This window comes from Epinephelus moara, chromosome 11 (genome assembly GCF_006386435.1).
Source record: "Epinephelus moara isolate mb chromosome 11, YSFRI_EMoa_1.0, whole genome shotgun sequence".
NCBI classification, from domain to species: domain Eukaryota; kingdom Metazoa; phylum Chordata; class Actinopteri; order Perciformes; family Serranidae; genus Epinephelus; species Epinephelus moara.
Genome location: NC_065516.1, coordinates 25,288,423 through 25,302,125, shown reverse-complemented (window position 1 = coordinate 25,302,125; position 13,703 = coordinate 25,288,423). Strand labels below are relative to the sequence as shown.

At 40.2% G+C, this 13,703-nt stretch overlaps 1 protein-coding gene across 4 annotated transcripts in view; it reads right to left on the bottom strand.

The window, feature by feature from the left end:
• Positions 1-13,130, bottom strand: part of nup58 (nucleoporin 58) — a 19,184-nt gene extending 6,054 nt beyond the window's left edge. For 2 of the 4 annotated variants that reach the window (XM_050056750.1, XM_050056751.1), the window contains exons 1-11: positions 12,695-13,129; positions 11,963-12,132; positions 11,833-11,865; positions 11,477-11,749; positions 10,968-11,136; positions 10,791-10,856; positions 10,220-10,394; positions 9,714-9,793; positions 9,394-9,512; positions 9,206-9,288; positions 8,665-8,866 (exon numbers count right to left, since the gene is read on the bottom strand). In XM_050056750.1, the coding sequence (XP_049912707.1) occupies positions 8,665-8,866; positions 9,206-9,288; positions 9,394-9,512; positions 9,714-9,793; positions 10,220-10,394; positions 10,791-10,856; positions 10,968-11,136; positions 11,477-11,749; positions 11,833-11,865; positions 11,963-12,132; positions 12,695-12,774 (1,450 nt within the window). In that variant the 5' untranslated portion in view covers positions 12,775-13,129. Of the gene's footprint in view, positions 1-2,221; positions 2,306-8,664; positions 8,867-9,205; positions 9,289-9,393; positions 9,513-9,713; positions 9,794-10,219; positions 10,395-10,790; positions 10,857-10,967; positions 11,137-11,476; positions 11,750-11,832; positions 11,866-11,962; positions 12,133-12,694 lie in introns of all 4 variants that reach the window. The other 2 variants (XM_050056748.1, XM_050056749.1) reach the window with 2 other exon arrangements.
• Positions 13,131-13,703: the final 573 nt, after the last annotated feature.

Below are 13,703 nucleotides of genomic sequence, written 5' to 3'. Positions count from 1 at the left end.
TTTTTTGGGGGAGTTTTTCCTTATCCGCTGCGAGGGTCATAAGGACAGAGGGATGTCGTATGCTGTAAAGCCCTGTGAGGCAAATTGTGATTTGTGATATTGGGCTTTATAAATAAAATTGATTGATTGATATGTCAATTCTTTCTTGCTTGTCACCCATTATCAGCCCAAGCATTTTTACATTGCATAAGTTAGCTTAGCGGCTAGCAGACTTTCCTCCATTCATAACTTAATTAATTAGATGTTTTATTTACACTTCTTCTTACTCACCGTTGGTTTAAGTCACTGTATCTCCTGACAGAACAGCTCGGTTAAACTTCAGCCTACATGCACATTTTTTCAGCTCAACCTTGTTGAATCAGAGCAGCTAATCTTGCTGTAGTGGGAAGTTAGCAAACTAAGATGCCGGTCCAGGCAGGTAAGGTTATGTCCTGTTTTATCTCGTGACGGCATTGTTTATGAACGGCATCTGCTGACCCTCTTTTTTCTCTGAAATCCAAATTATATCCACACTGTTGATTTATTCCCGAGTAATGGTCTTCTTCTTGACTGCCTACCACCTGCCTGCTGCTGTTTGATGGTGACGCAGACTTTCAAAATAAAAGCGTATCCTCAAGATGACAATATAGATCGATGTTTTCACTTTGCATCGATGATACAGGAATGTTGATCACTGAATCGATATCTTAATCGGATCGATGGATCGTTACACCCCTACTAACTTATCCCATGTGCTGTGTAACGTGCGTTTGTGGAGTCAGTTTAAAGTAAACTTCACTGCACTTAAGCGGTTACAGTTATTTACATTATTTGTTGTTTTTATCTTTTATAGCCAGAAGCAAAAAGAAAGGGATGGCAGCTTCTTCTGAAGTTAACTGTAGTAAATGGGTAGATGATATCATCTCATATCGACCGCAGGCCCCAAATCACATCAAAATCGTATCGTGGCAGACTTTGTAATATTGACAAATATCGTATCGTTGTCCAAAAAATCAATATGTTATTGTATCTTGATGTAACTGGTGATTTACACAACTAAAAGACAAGTGTGACATCAAAATCAGCAAATATGCACCTCTTGTTCATTTCAATTCACTGTGAATGAAGAGAAGAGAAGCGGCAGGTCCACATCGCCATTTTGACATTTCAAAAAGGCATCGAATTGCAACCCTGATCTGTGGTACTTGCCATATATCAGATTCTGTTTATGTGAGAGCCCCTGAAATTTGGTGCAACATCAATCAAATACTGTGTTTTTGCTAAAGTGTGGAAACATCGATATGTGCATAGCTTGGAGGACTCTCTCTTTTTTACATTTTCAAGGGCCAGTAATGAAAAAAATGACATCTGCTTGTGCCTTTCAATCATTTGGATTTGTTGTATATTGTGTATATTGTTTTGTCTGTGCTCCTACCAAATGTCAAGGCCGTCTGGGTAATATTTCTCAAGACACTGAAAAAATTAATTCCTACAGAAGACATTTTTTAAGGGTGTTAGAATTATTTTTTTTTTTCTATCAAATAGCACATCCATAAAGTCTGAGTAAATATCTAGAATGTACACAAAGCCTCTGATTTGACATGGAATGACCCATATGTAAAACTAATGCCATAACCTAATCAATAGAGGGCACTACGCAGAGCTGAACTTCTGATTGAGGCTGCAGAACAAGTAAGAAGTCACAATGCACTGCACGACAAAGCAAAGGCCAAGGGGAGGAAAAAAACAACACGAGAAGAGTTCACCAAACACACCAACTACAGGAGAACACACCAACCTGGTGTGCGTTCAGACCACTTAATCCCACACTGCCGAGTTGCTTTTAACTGGCTGTTGTGGCCAAGTGGATTTGCCAGTTTACATCCAAAGGTAGAACATGACTGGTGAATTCCTTTGGCCACATTTCTCCTCATTAAGGACCAAAAACTGTAAAGGTACAGAGACCTGTGGCAAGTGTTGCTCAGTTTTCTCGTGGTGTGAACGCACTTGACCTCTTGCGCAGGGAAGAACAGAAAATAAAAATCACTGCCAAGCTTAAACTGCACCACTCTCTCTCAGACACATACACACGCCTACTGCTGCTTTCATACAGGGGAACACAAAAACCTCAAAGAAAAAGGCTGCTGAGCAAAAGCTAGGAGGCATTAGGGAAAACAGTAAGGGAAGGGCAAAACTAAAGGGAATATTCAATTTTTTTTTTAAAAAAAGGCAGAGGTAATACCTCCAAGGGTAGAAGAGCCCAAGCTAGTGCCCACTGCCGAGGCAAAGGGGTTTCCAAACCCTGCCCCCAAGGGTGCCTGGGTCCCTATGGCAGAGAGAGAGCATACGCTTTACTCCTCTGAATGCATTTGATGTGTGTGAGGTAAATTACGTTCATTGTACATGTGCATTCACTCTGACAGGGACACATTAAATATGTTGTGACCTGCACTACTGCCACATAAAATGGACTGTCTCTCATCAAAAAGCTTAAATATGCAGGCTTTTAATAACCTTGTTTTTACAGTTTTTAAATGCATCCGTAAAAACAGAGTGTATGCAACAGATTGTGTAACACTGTGGTGTGTTTGTAGGGACATCACAACATTGCAGCAGTTCTGTAACTTCTCTATACAACCCTCACATGGTGCTTTAAAGATACAACACTACAGTTTAACTGCAGGATCAGAAGATGCACCGTGTTTTTACAACTGCAACACACTAATATATGTGCTATTGTACTTTATAAATATTCTTAGAGAAGGTTTGGAGTTCTTGTTGTTGACAAACTGTGGCAAAAAATGCTGCTAGTTCTTTCACTCAGAAACTTGTCCTTTTTTTCCTCTATGCATTTTTTTATGTATTCAAATTTTGTAAGGCGTCCAATTAGTCTGCACGGCTACAACATCTTCAGTCGAAAAAGAAACAAGGACAAACGTTTCTTTGTTTAGAAATGGATTTATTTTCAATTTAATATGCAATTCCACTTACATAAAACACAAACAAACAGTTTCGAACAGAATTGATTGTTAATTGCTAACTGCTACTGCATTTGACAAGTTTCCAAATTTTCAAGATTTCTGAGAGTGAATGAACTAGCATACGCCAAAAAGGAAAAAAATGCATCATCACACAATTATTGAATATAGCTTAAAAGGCACACCATATTATATATTAAATATACTGTATCAACAGGCATTGGTTATATAAGTTTGAACACATTCATCTACAAGTAAAAGCACTCGAGATTTTAGATAAGAAAATGTGAATTTGGCATCTACGGCTGCCCCTCAGTGTAAACTGGTCAAAGTAAAGGAAACTCAGTGATATGTTACAGTTTGCCTGTGGAAGTCAGTGTGGTCAAGTTTCAGGCCATTCGTCCGACAGGGATTGTACGACCTTCGCGATTTGTGTTTGAACACTTTTCACCAGTGTGTTCTTAGACATAGTAACAGCCAGATTCTAAACACAAAAGCTGCACCTTGGATTAATTTACATATGATTACAGGCTACAAACACTTTTCTCGTTTGGATAAAGTCTGACTTAGGTGAGGCGACAGGTTAACATACTGTAAGAGATTCAGTCTTGTTATCAAATGTATAGCTTGTCAAAGATCACAAACACCCCCTAAAACACAACCTGTAATGCGGAATTTATACTTTTGCGTTGACATGTAGCCTACACCATGACCTACGCCGTAGCCTGACGTGCACCTCCCTAGAAATGTTAACTACGTGTTGCAGCGACGCAGACCTCCTGTCTATTTCTGTAAGCTGAAACCATTTCCCTCAGTGAGAACAAAGTTTTTATTCACTTTTATTTCACAGATAAGAGACAATAAATTGTGAGGACAATAAAGCCTCCACAAAAATAGTATTTTAAGTCTCTTGTGTAATCTATCCTTCAGGGATTCATACTTCATAAGAGCAGAGGAAATCTCCACTTGTCGCTAGGCTAATATATACAATGTAAAATGCCATAGGCTTGTGCTAATAACGTTAGCATGTTACATCTGTTTGGAAAACATGTTTACTATGAGACAGTTATTTTGTCGATGAACCTTGTGAGTTGTGGTCGAGCCAAATTATGTACCTTTACCTTTGTGAAATGGTTTTATATGAGAAGAGGAAACAATCGCTAGCTGCTAGGCTAATTTATACAATGTAAAATGCCATAGGTTTGTGCTAATGACATTAGCATGTTGTATGTGTGGGGAAAATGTGTCCGGATTAACACTTAAAACATTAAGTGTTTGTCTGTGAATGCTGCAAGTTATAGTGAAGCCAATTTGTGTACTTGTGTTTGAAATTGTCGCTATTAAGCCATGTTTAATGTGTTTTTGCTGTGTTATGTATCAACTAAACTTCACAGCACTTCACAGAAACCCTGCTGCCAACTAGTGTGTTGGAGGTGTAACTGCAGGGTGACACAGACACACCACCGCACAAGTATAAATTCTCACAACGGTGATGCATGTAGGCTACGGCGTAGGGTCTGCCGCACAACTATAAATCCCGCTTAATAGTAGTACCTCCTAGAAGCCACACACAGAAAAGCCACTACAAAAAAAGCATAATGTGAGAAGGAAAAAGGAAATGATGAAGAGAGAATAACAACATTCAAAACAGTCTGTGACAGCCAACAACTCAAAACACCAGACTCTCTGATTTTTGACTAATCGGGCCCAAGTGAGGGAACTGCTGTGCTGAAGATGAACATCACAGAAAAAGTAAGATACCATATACACAATTCTGAATCATTAATGAGTTTCAGAGTAACTCACGTTAAGTTGAGCACTGTCGGCATGTTGTGGTGTGGAGCAATAATGTGCCAGCCACCCCAAAAAATAAAAATTCACATTTTAATTCCTTCACTCAAAAATAAAAAAGAGGTAAGTGGGATCACCCCTGCTGTTGGCATTCAAGAAAATACAGCAGTCAGCATTTGCATACATATCACTGACCGATATTGAGGAGACACCCAACATACAGGAATAAGGTGGCTAAATATCCACTCTCACCTTCTAGGTCCAAACTGCTTTGACAGACCAATAATTATGACATAATTTAATAGCCATTATTTTGCCTGTAGAGATGTGGAAGACAATATTTTGAAGTGTAAGCTAAATTACACAAAAAATCTGGACAACTTGGGAATCTGGATAAAAGACAAAGATGTCCAGCTCTTCCTAAAACTACATCTCAATCCTTCAAAAAAATTTAGAGTTGTGTAGTAGAGGACTGGAATGTCCAAAGCAGCGGTTTCTTTCCTAACACGCAGCAGCTCCATCAAGAATCAATTAGGTTCACCGAGCACCACTGTGACTAGCAGCAATATACAGGAGAGTGCTGGAGAGTGAACTGACCGGTTTATATCAGAACACATCACAGTGTCACTTTCCTCACTCAAGTGCCAAAAAATGCTATGCTCTCACAGGTATCTCAATCAATATGACTCAATATCAAGCAAGACTGTCCTTTTATCACTCAATAAAGAGACGTCTGACCACACTGATCTGTCTGTTTCGTTTGGCACCCATGTGTCTTACTGGTACTGAAGGACCAGCGTAAGCAGCAAAAACTTTATTCTCCTCTGAACTTCCGAACAAGCTTGACTCAACCAATGAAATCAAACAAACGGGAAAGTCGACTTTCCACACAAGTTTTGGCAAACATCGATTCGACATCGAACCACTAACCTTGAATAAAATACCTGAAATTACAACTTGTTAACAGCACTTTTTCTCTACATTTACATTGAATTGAAGTGAAAGTGAAAATGATCCAGCCCTGTAACGCTGACAGTAGCCCTTAGGTGAAAGAGTTGAAATCAAGTAACAGTGGTATGGCTGCATACAACCAAACCAATCAAATGCAGTGTTTAACAGTGAATTAATGCAGACTATTTTTGCCATATTCTAAATGAACCTTCGACACAAGTGACCGGCTTTTTTCACAACACTTGATTGTATACAAACACACTGAGCACACCGATTCGTTCATATAGGCCAGAAATAAGTGACAAAGACCGCGGCTATTTCAGAAGGTCACCAGCTTATCTCCACTTTAAGACAGAGCGAGTGCGGTAATGGAAAGACAATATCTTAGTTTAAATTACAGTTCAGGTAATTAAATAGTTTATAGTTTCAGTCCTGAGTCTTTTGGCACCTTTCACCTTACACCCACCGAGGCACAAATCTGAACAAGCTTTTGGCCTACACAATAAATCACTGCACCAACAAATACACGGGTCAAAGAAGAACCTGCCTGAAAGTAAGCGCCACCAGCTGTTTGTTAGTGTTGGAAGTGCTGTGATACTGGCCAACTGCCACTATGCCATTCCAATTTCAGACTTAGTTACACACATAATCAAAAAATAAAATTAAAATAAATAGGTAAATAAATACTGACGAGACCAAAAAACACTTGTAATTAGGCTTGTGAATAATCACTATTTGGCAATAGGGATGGGAAATTTGCTAAATATTATCACTAGCATTAAAAAACACACACACACACACACACACACAAAAAAAAACGCAATCTTGTAACCTAGTACCCAACTCTGGGGTTTACACACTAGCAAAGCGACGAGTTAGTTACAGCTCAATGCAGCTTTTTTAGACTGCTAGCACACCCACATCACACAGGATTACAACGAACAAATGATCAAACAAAAATGATCGGAAAGATTTGACTGTATATGAAATAAAAAATGGAGCAAAACACAAAAAATCTTAAGCAGGCACCGAGGGAGTGCGCATGTCTACCACACAAGTGGATTTTGCCTACTGTTGTAATGGGGCTTGTTTGTAAAGGCCTTTTATTCTCTACAAAGTGGGGTAAGTAACGGATCGGTAAAATATTCCCATCCCTATTTGACGCTTATTCATAGTAGCTTCTGCGCATATCAAGAGATCAAAGGTATGTAAAAGTCCAAATATTAGCACACTGAAATATGAGACACATTCACTGTCTGGGTAACAATTAATGATTCGTGGATCTGATACAGTCTGAGCAGATTTGTTTTTTTGTAAAAAGGAGGCAGCAGAAATTCGCAAATGAAACTCAAGCTGAAGTTTCCGTTACTCGCCATGTGAGATATTTTTAAACCATGCTGCCTTCACAACCCCATCCAATTAAAATATTGCTTTTAAACGTTTGAATTACATCTTTACCACGAGGAAAAAAAGGACAGCAGGAGCATGCTAATATAAACAGTAGCTTAGTTTGTTCATAGTAAGTGAGTGCCCTGATATGCCAGTAAAATGGCCTACAAACCAAAGCCTACAAAAAAGGCTGAACATTTGTTTAACACCTCTGAGATGTGACAACAACCATGATGGACACTACTCTTAACATAGTTGTAAAATGTTTGATAAAAGTGAATTTGTGTGCCACATATTGAGTGCTGGCGTGAGTGAAACTATATGACCTGCTTGATTAGGTTTTATAGCTTTAGTGTACGGGTTTACGGGCGTAAATTTTGGGATACAGGTCACCCAGCCCTACAAAGTTTCAAATTCGCCAACACCTCTGACGCCAAACTGTGAGTTAGCAGTACGTGTAATAAAAAGATCAGTCTTCACCTGTCTGCTTATACTGGATATTAATACTGTGTAGAATAAATGTTACAAATATATTTGTTTTTACTGGCAGAATATGGAAAGAATTCATTGTGGTGTGACAGTAAACACTTAAGGAATATATCTTACTTCTTTTATCAATAAATTTGGACCTTTTTTTCAAATACAACATGATGTCAGCCTTTAGATTATGTTGAGTATAGTTACTACAAAATGTGGGCCTTGGCCTAAACTGGTAAGACCCTGAACAAGAGAAGCTGCATGCTTCACTGAACGACAGTAATACAATCTTCCTATAAATTCTGTTCTTATAAATGTTAGCTAATGCCATTTGGCGTCTGATCAATCGGAGCTTCCCTACATCGAAGACAGTCAAACTGAAGAGAGTAGGAGCTACATTATAATAAATTAAACACCAACCTGTCACTCAGACACAATCTTAAAAAACAAAACGACAGACGTCTGAATGCCTACTCATTTGGAGAATATGCTAAGTATATATAAATCACACAGCAAGTGTCTAATGCGTCTAACCCCATCACGAAACAACCTTCGAGTGAGCTCACTTCCAAGAACCCACTGAACAAGTCCTGACTCAAAATTTAGAAGCTAATTGTAACTTCAAAATTCAAGTGAGTAAAATTGATGGACTTTCTCTCGCATTATATCATGTCTTCAATAATGTCTGCCTTGTGTACCTGCTCTAACATCCCACCCAATTAGAGAGGACACAGAGAGAATTAGGTGACGTGAGTTATTATATCCTTGGTATTACTGAAAGTGTTTGTATGAGATGGTAAGGCAGCACAAAGGTTTCCTGTCGGGGCTTAGCAACAGATTTCTCTTATCTCTGCCTGTCTCCCTCGTTCTTTAGTCAAAGTACAGACACAATAGCTTGGCACCAGCTAAGGCTTTTCTTTTGTTTTTATTATTTCCTATAATTCTCTCTGTCCCCCCTTTTGACCTTTCCACTCCCACAATTGCCTCACTTTAAAAACACAATTATCCTGTCCTCTCCAAAAACATGTGTCTCTCCTCTCCCTCCTTTATTACACGGTGAGAAAAAGGAGAACTTTCTAGAACTTGTAGGCAGTCAGACCTGGAGTTGGCTGCTGTTGCTGGGTCAACGTGGCTGCCATGGCAACCGCTGCAGCGTTGGGCACACTGGAAAACGGGGCGGGTCCGGTCGTGACTCGCGGCGTATTCTGCCACTTCCTGTTCGACGCCCGTTTGGACTCAAAGACGTCCGTAGAGTCTTCCAGGAAGGCCCGGCGGTAGGAGAGGTACTGGTGCTTCAAAATCTGTGATGTCAGACATTAACAAAAGGGATAGAACAAAATAGGACAGAAAGAAAAGGAATTTACATGTTATTCGCACATTTTAATTACAATTTACTTTGTATCCTGACAATGTGTGTAACATAATTCTGAAGCATTTTATCTGGTCTGCTTGTACATGCTGCTGTGAGAACTCCAACCATCTCTAGGCAATTATACAACTTTGTAACACAATTAGTCCCTGATTCAGACCAAAGCAAACGAACTCTAGGTCTGAAAGCACCCTTAGACATCATTAAATACATTTTCAAAACAATCAAAGTTGATATTAATTTTCAGCAAAGCGGGAGGAAAAGAACTGACCTTGACATTCTCATGGACAGACTGGAGCTGGGCAGCCTGCGCAACAAACGTCTGGTACAACTTCTGCATGGCCATGGTCAGGTCTGGAAACAAGAACATACACATCATAATCCTAGTGCACATTTAAGGTGAGTTAATGAAAAGATGACGGGTTGTGTTAAAAGTCAGACATTTCTTCTTCCTCTTACCCTGAGGAGTGATGTGGGAGCCACTGCTCTGCGTCGTCAGGTGGTTCTCCAGTTCTTCTATCTGCTGTCGGTACTGCTGCAGCTGCACCTCAAACTGCTCTACCAGGCTACGGAAATAACTACACACAGAAAAATTACACATATTTTTACCTTTGTCAGATTCATGAAGTGATAAAAGCTGATATGTAGAAAACAACTCAGAGACTAGCGACAACGGCTACATTGGCTCAACAGGTCAGGAAGCTGCCACTACTGCAGTCTGAACATCCGCACATCCCCTTTTGATTTACTTCAGGGCTGCTATCCCGTAGCTCACTTACTCTGATGGAGCTGTGTTCTCATGCTGAAGTCCAGGGGGAGTCTTTTGTGTACGCAGTGCTATGTCAGCATTTTTCAGCTCCTTGAGAACAGAGGAAAAGAGGAGAGTAAAAACACACATCAGAGGATGCCATCTCTTTCTTGGCGTGCATTTTCCACTTTCTCAGCTCACGAGGTGTGAGTAGCAGATACAGTCAACAACCTTGACAATTAAGTTCCTGTCGTTTCAAGTCCCATTTGCTAGAGCCAGATTGATCTATAGCTTTACATTAAAAAAAAAAAACAAACACTTATCCATCTTAATATAGAATGAGATTAAAAGTAGTGTCTCCACTGAAAAGACCAACTGTCGTGTACTTCCTCACTGGATTTGAGAAAGTCGTGTTTATTCTGATGTATGCTCATATTGACAATGAATCTATCACTGTATAAGATTTGTGCATCAAGACTAAATAGACTTGCATTAACATATAACTTCTCACTCTAAGGCTTGTGTGTGCAGATGTACCTGTGCTGTCTCCAGCTTTAGCTTGTCAATGGCGAGAGCTTGGCGCTGCAGCCCGCTGGCACTGACTGAGAGAAGCTGTTTGAGGCTCTTGATGTCATCCTGGACTTTAGAAATGGCCTTTGATGACATCCTACTGATGTCCTCTTGAACCTGTTTCTGGTCTTTAACAAATTTTCTATGAAACAGAGACAGAAATAAAGTTGTAAATAATTCAACGAAACAAAATACTTTCCAGCAATAAATCATGAGTGCACTAGTACCAGGATGAGTGTTGGATTCTGAATTTTACATATTATAATTTTACACCAAATTTGATTGCTTTTGGAGTACACAGCCACCTTTGACCTCAATTTATAGCTTTATGACTCCATGATCTATCTAGCCATGTTCACAACACACAGCCCAATTAAGTGACTTCCCCTTTGGAACAATAAGGCCACTGATGAAACTGGTTAGCATTTGCATCTTTAAACAAATAACACAATTCTACTGAGCAATGTGCCCAGGCTTATGACCCAACAGTCACTGGATCTAATCCTGTGACAATATATGCACACACAACAGCACTTACTGGAAATTCTCGACATCCTGACAAATAACTGGGGGCAGGTTCTCATCTTTCAAAGCTTTACTGTCCCTGAGGGAGAGAAAGAGAGTGTTTTTCATCATTACAGCAAAATGAATATGGCATTCTAGCATTTCAAAACAGTAAAAAAAAACATAATGTTTGTTATTCAACGGGACTTACTGTGCATTGGCTCCAGATGATGTGTCACTCTTGCTCTCAGAGGAAGTGCTGAAGTCGACACCGCCCAGGCCGATACTGGGGGCAGGTGCCGCTGATGTTGCTGTGGAGGTAGCTAAAAGAGAACCCAACGTTAACCCACCTCCGCCTCCAAGAGTGGTCTGACCCAAACCTGCAACACCAAGTAAACATAGAAGTTAGAATGTTAGACTGTGCAACAATGTGCAGATAGAGAACTCCACTGTAGTGTAACAATTTAAAACATTGATGTTCTCACTGAAATCAGAAGTAAGCACTATGCAAAGGTCACCACTACATTGCTTACCCACTGACCAAAAACTACAAAACCCCGACGTTATCATCAGTTTATCTATGCCAACATGACTTTTTATTGCCTTTATACACAAATCTTGCTTTATATAAATAATATAGCAACATTTTGCTGTAATACTGAGCTCTCAGTACAGTGTCAGCACATGCACACAAGCTCAGGTTGTATGTTTGCATCTCACCTGTAGACAAAGTGTTGGAGAAGCAACTTGCACCCAGTGATGGGCCTGTTGAGGCAGCTGCTGTGGTGGTTGTTGAGCCACCAAGACCGAGGGTGAAGCCTGCTGCTGCAGGCTGCTGTGGAGCTGTGGACGTCAGGACAGAGCCAAATGATAACCCTGCAGGGGCTGATGAGGAGGTGGAAGCCGTGGTGAGGGAAAAGGGTGTTGCTGAGGCGGTGGGCTTATTGAAGGCCAAACTGAATCCAGTGGACGCAGCTGTAGAAGCTGGGGCACCTAGGCGAAAACAGAAATCAAACTTATAAGCTGTTGTCATTAACCTTCCAACAGTTTACTTTGAAAATATACCAGAAACATACCTAACGTAAGGCCTGTAGTGGGTGCAGCAGCGCCTGAGGGAGAACAACATCACAACGTGAGACAAGATGTATAGCTGCAGCTGGTAGACATGTTAATTACAATTGTTTCTGTAACTGTGTGACATATTACTTGAGGCAGGTGTGTTAAAAGAGAATCCTGTAGTAGGTTTCTGACCAAAAAGACTGCCTCCTAAACCGAGAGACGGGGTGGTGCTGGTGGTGGCGGCGGCAGCAGGGGTTGCAGCTGCTGTGCCTAGAGCAGTCCCGATAGAGAAGCCACCAGTGTTGGCTGCAGGCGCACTGATGGGACAAGAAGCAGTAAATTCAGTCACATGTAATCACAGTTCCTCCATGATACCAGAGTCAAGTAGCAAGATGGGAAGTGAGGGATAATCTGTCATTGTCACAGAAATGCAAACTGGTTTTTGTTAATAGAACTTAGACAAAATACTCCATAGGGAGATGTCAGTTTCAAGGACATGCACTCCCACTTTTACCTAACACATCTTACTTTTAACATGTACACCAAGGACTATAGATTATAAGGAAAACCTGCAGTTTGCAAACCTGGTGATCAAAGTGAAAGCTGTGATACGTCAGTTTCTAGTTTCCCTTTGCTTATTAGAGCAAGCCACAAGCACTCAGCGGACACAACAGAACTTTGAACTTTGCTAACGTAACGTTACACCATATAACAATAACCCCATTTCATATGAATTTTTGCTTTTCACAAAAGTATGTACCTTTAACAATGACGTGCAAATCTCAGACGTTGCTACAAAAGTCATGCAAGTTACCTGCTAACGTCTGGCTATGCTAACGTTAGCAAGGATTGCTATTTGAAATATATTGTTAACGTTACCTGGCTGCGCCCCCAAATGAGAATCCCCCACCGGTGTTGGCGGCTCCAAGAGTCCCTGATCCAAAGTTAAAGCCGGACATTTTGTCTCAAAAGGCACACATTTAATACCAACTGGCGACTGGACTCAAGCCACTCATGAAGACAGTCAGCCCAGCATCCTAGCTAACACGCTAGTTAGCTTTGAAAGATGCCCGCGTGAGGGCCAAGTCCGCGGTCTTGCCGTTACTCAAAAGCAAAGAAAAAAACGTTTTTTTCCGAATAACGGTTAATGATAAGTCCGTTTTGTTTTGTTTTAGCACCCCTTACTTTTAGATATTGTTAAAGCTGACAAATATCACACGGTGAATTCTCGCATGGTGCTAGTTTTCTTATTCCCCGCCTGGTATTTCCCGACTGCGATTGCATTTCGGGTAATCGCTGTATGAACTATGTTTCCCGTCGTCCCTATCGCTGTTTTTTGCATCGCGTGACGCCTCACACATGCGCAAGGTGCCAGCTGTACTGCTGGCGGATGTTTACTCCGGCCTTGCTTTCAAAATAAAAGACGCCACTTACAGAATGCAAGATAACGGTTGATGCATGGGTCAGGCAACATTTCTGTATTTGCAGAGTGTTCAAACACTGTCTACGCAATGGTGTTTCACTTACACACTCTTTTTTTGTTTTTTGCCTCATATAACCTTTTGCACTATATCCGTCATTGCTCCATTTCATTTTTTGAAATGATTTCTATATTTTTATTTCATTGGTTTTACCTTTCTTTGTCATTTCTCTCTCTGTTGTGTTTCAAGCTACATACAAAATAATACTGCATAAATATATCATGATTTACATTGCTGTATCTTAATGCCATTACAATAAATTTATGACACTGACCAATTTCATTCTCTTATGACTCTGTTTCTTGCTATATGTACCCCCATGCAATTTGTTGGGCATTTGTCTGATTATTAATATATTAATACAATCAAATATATATATATATATATATATATATATATATATATAT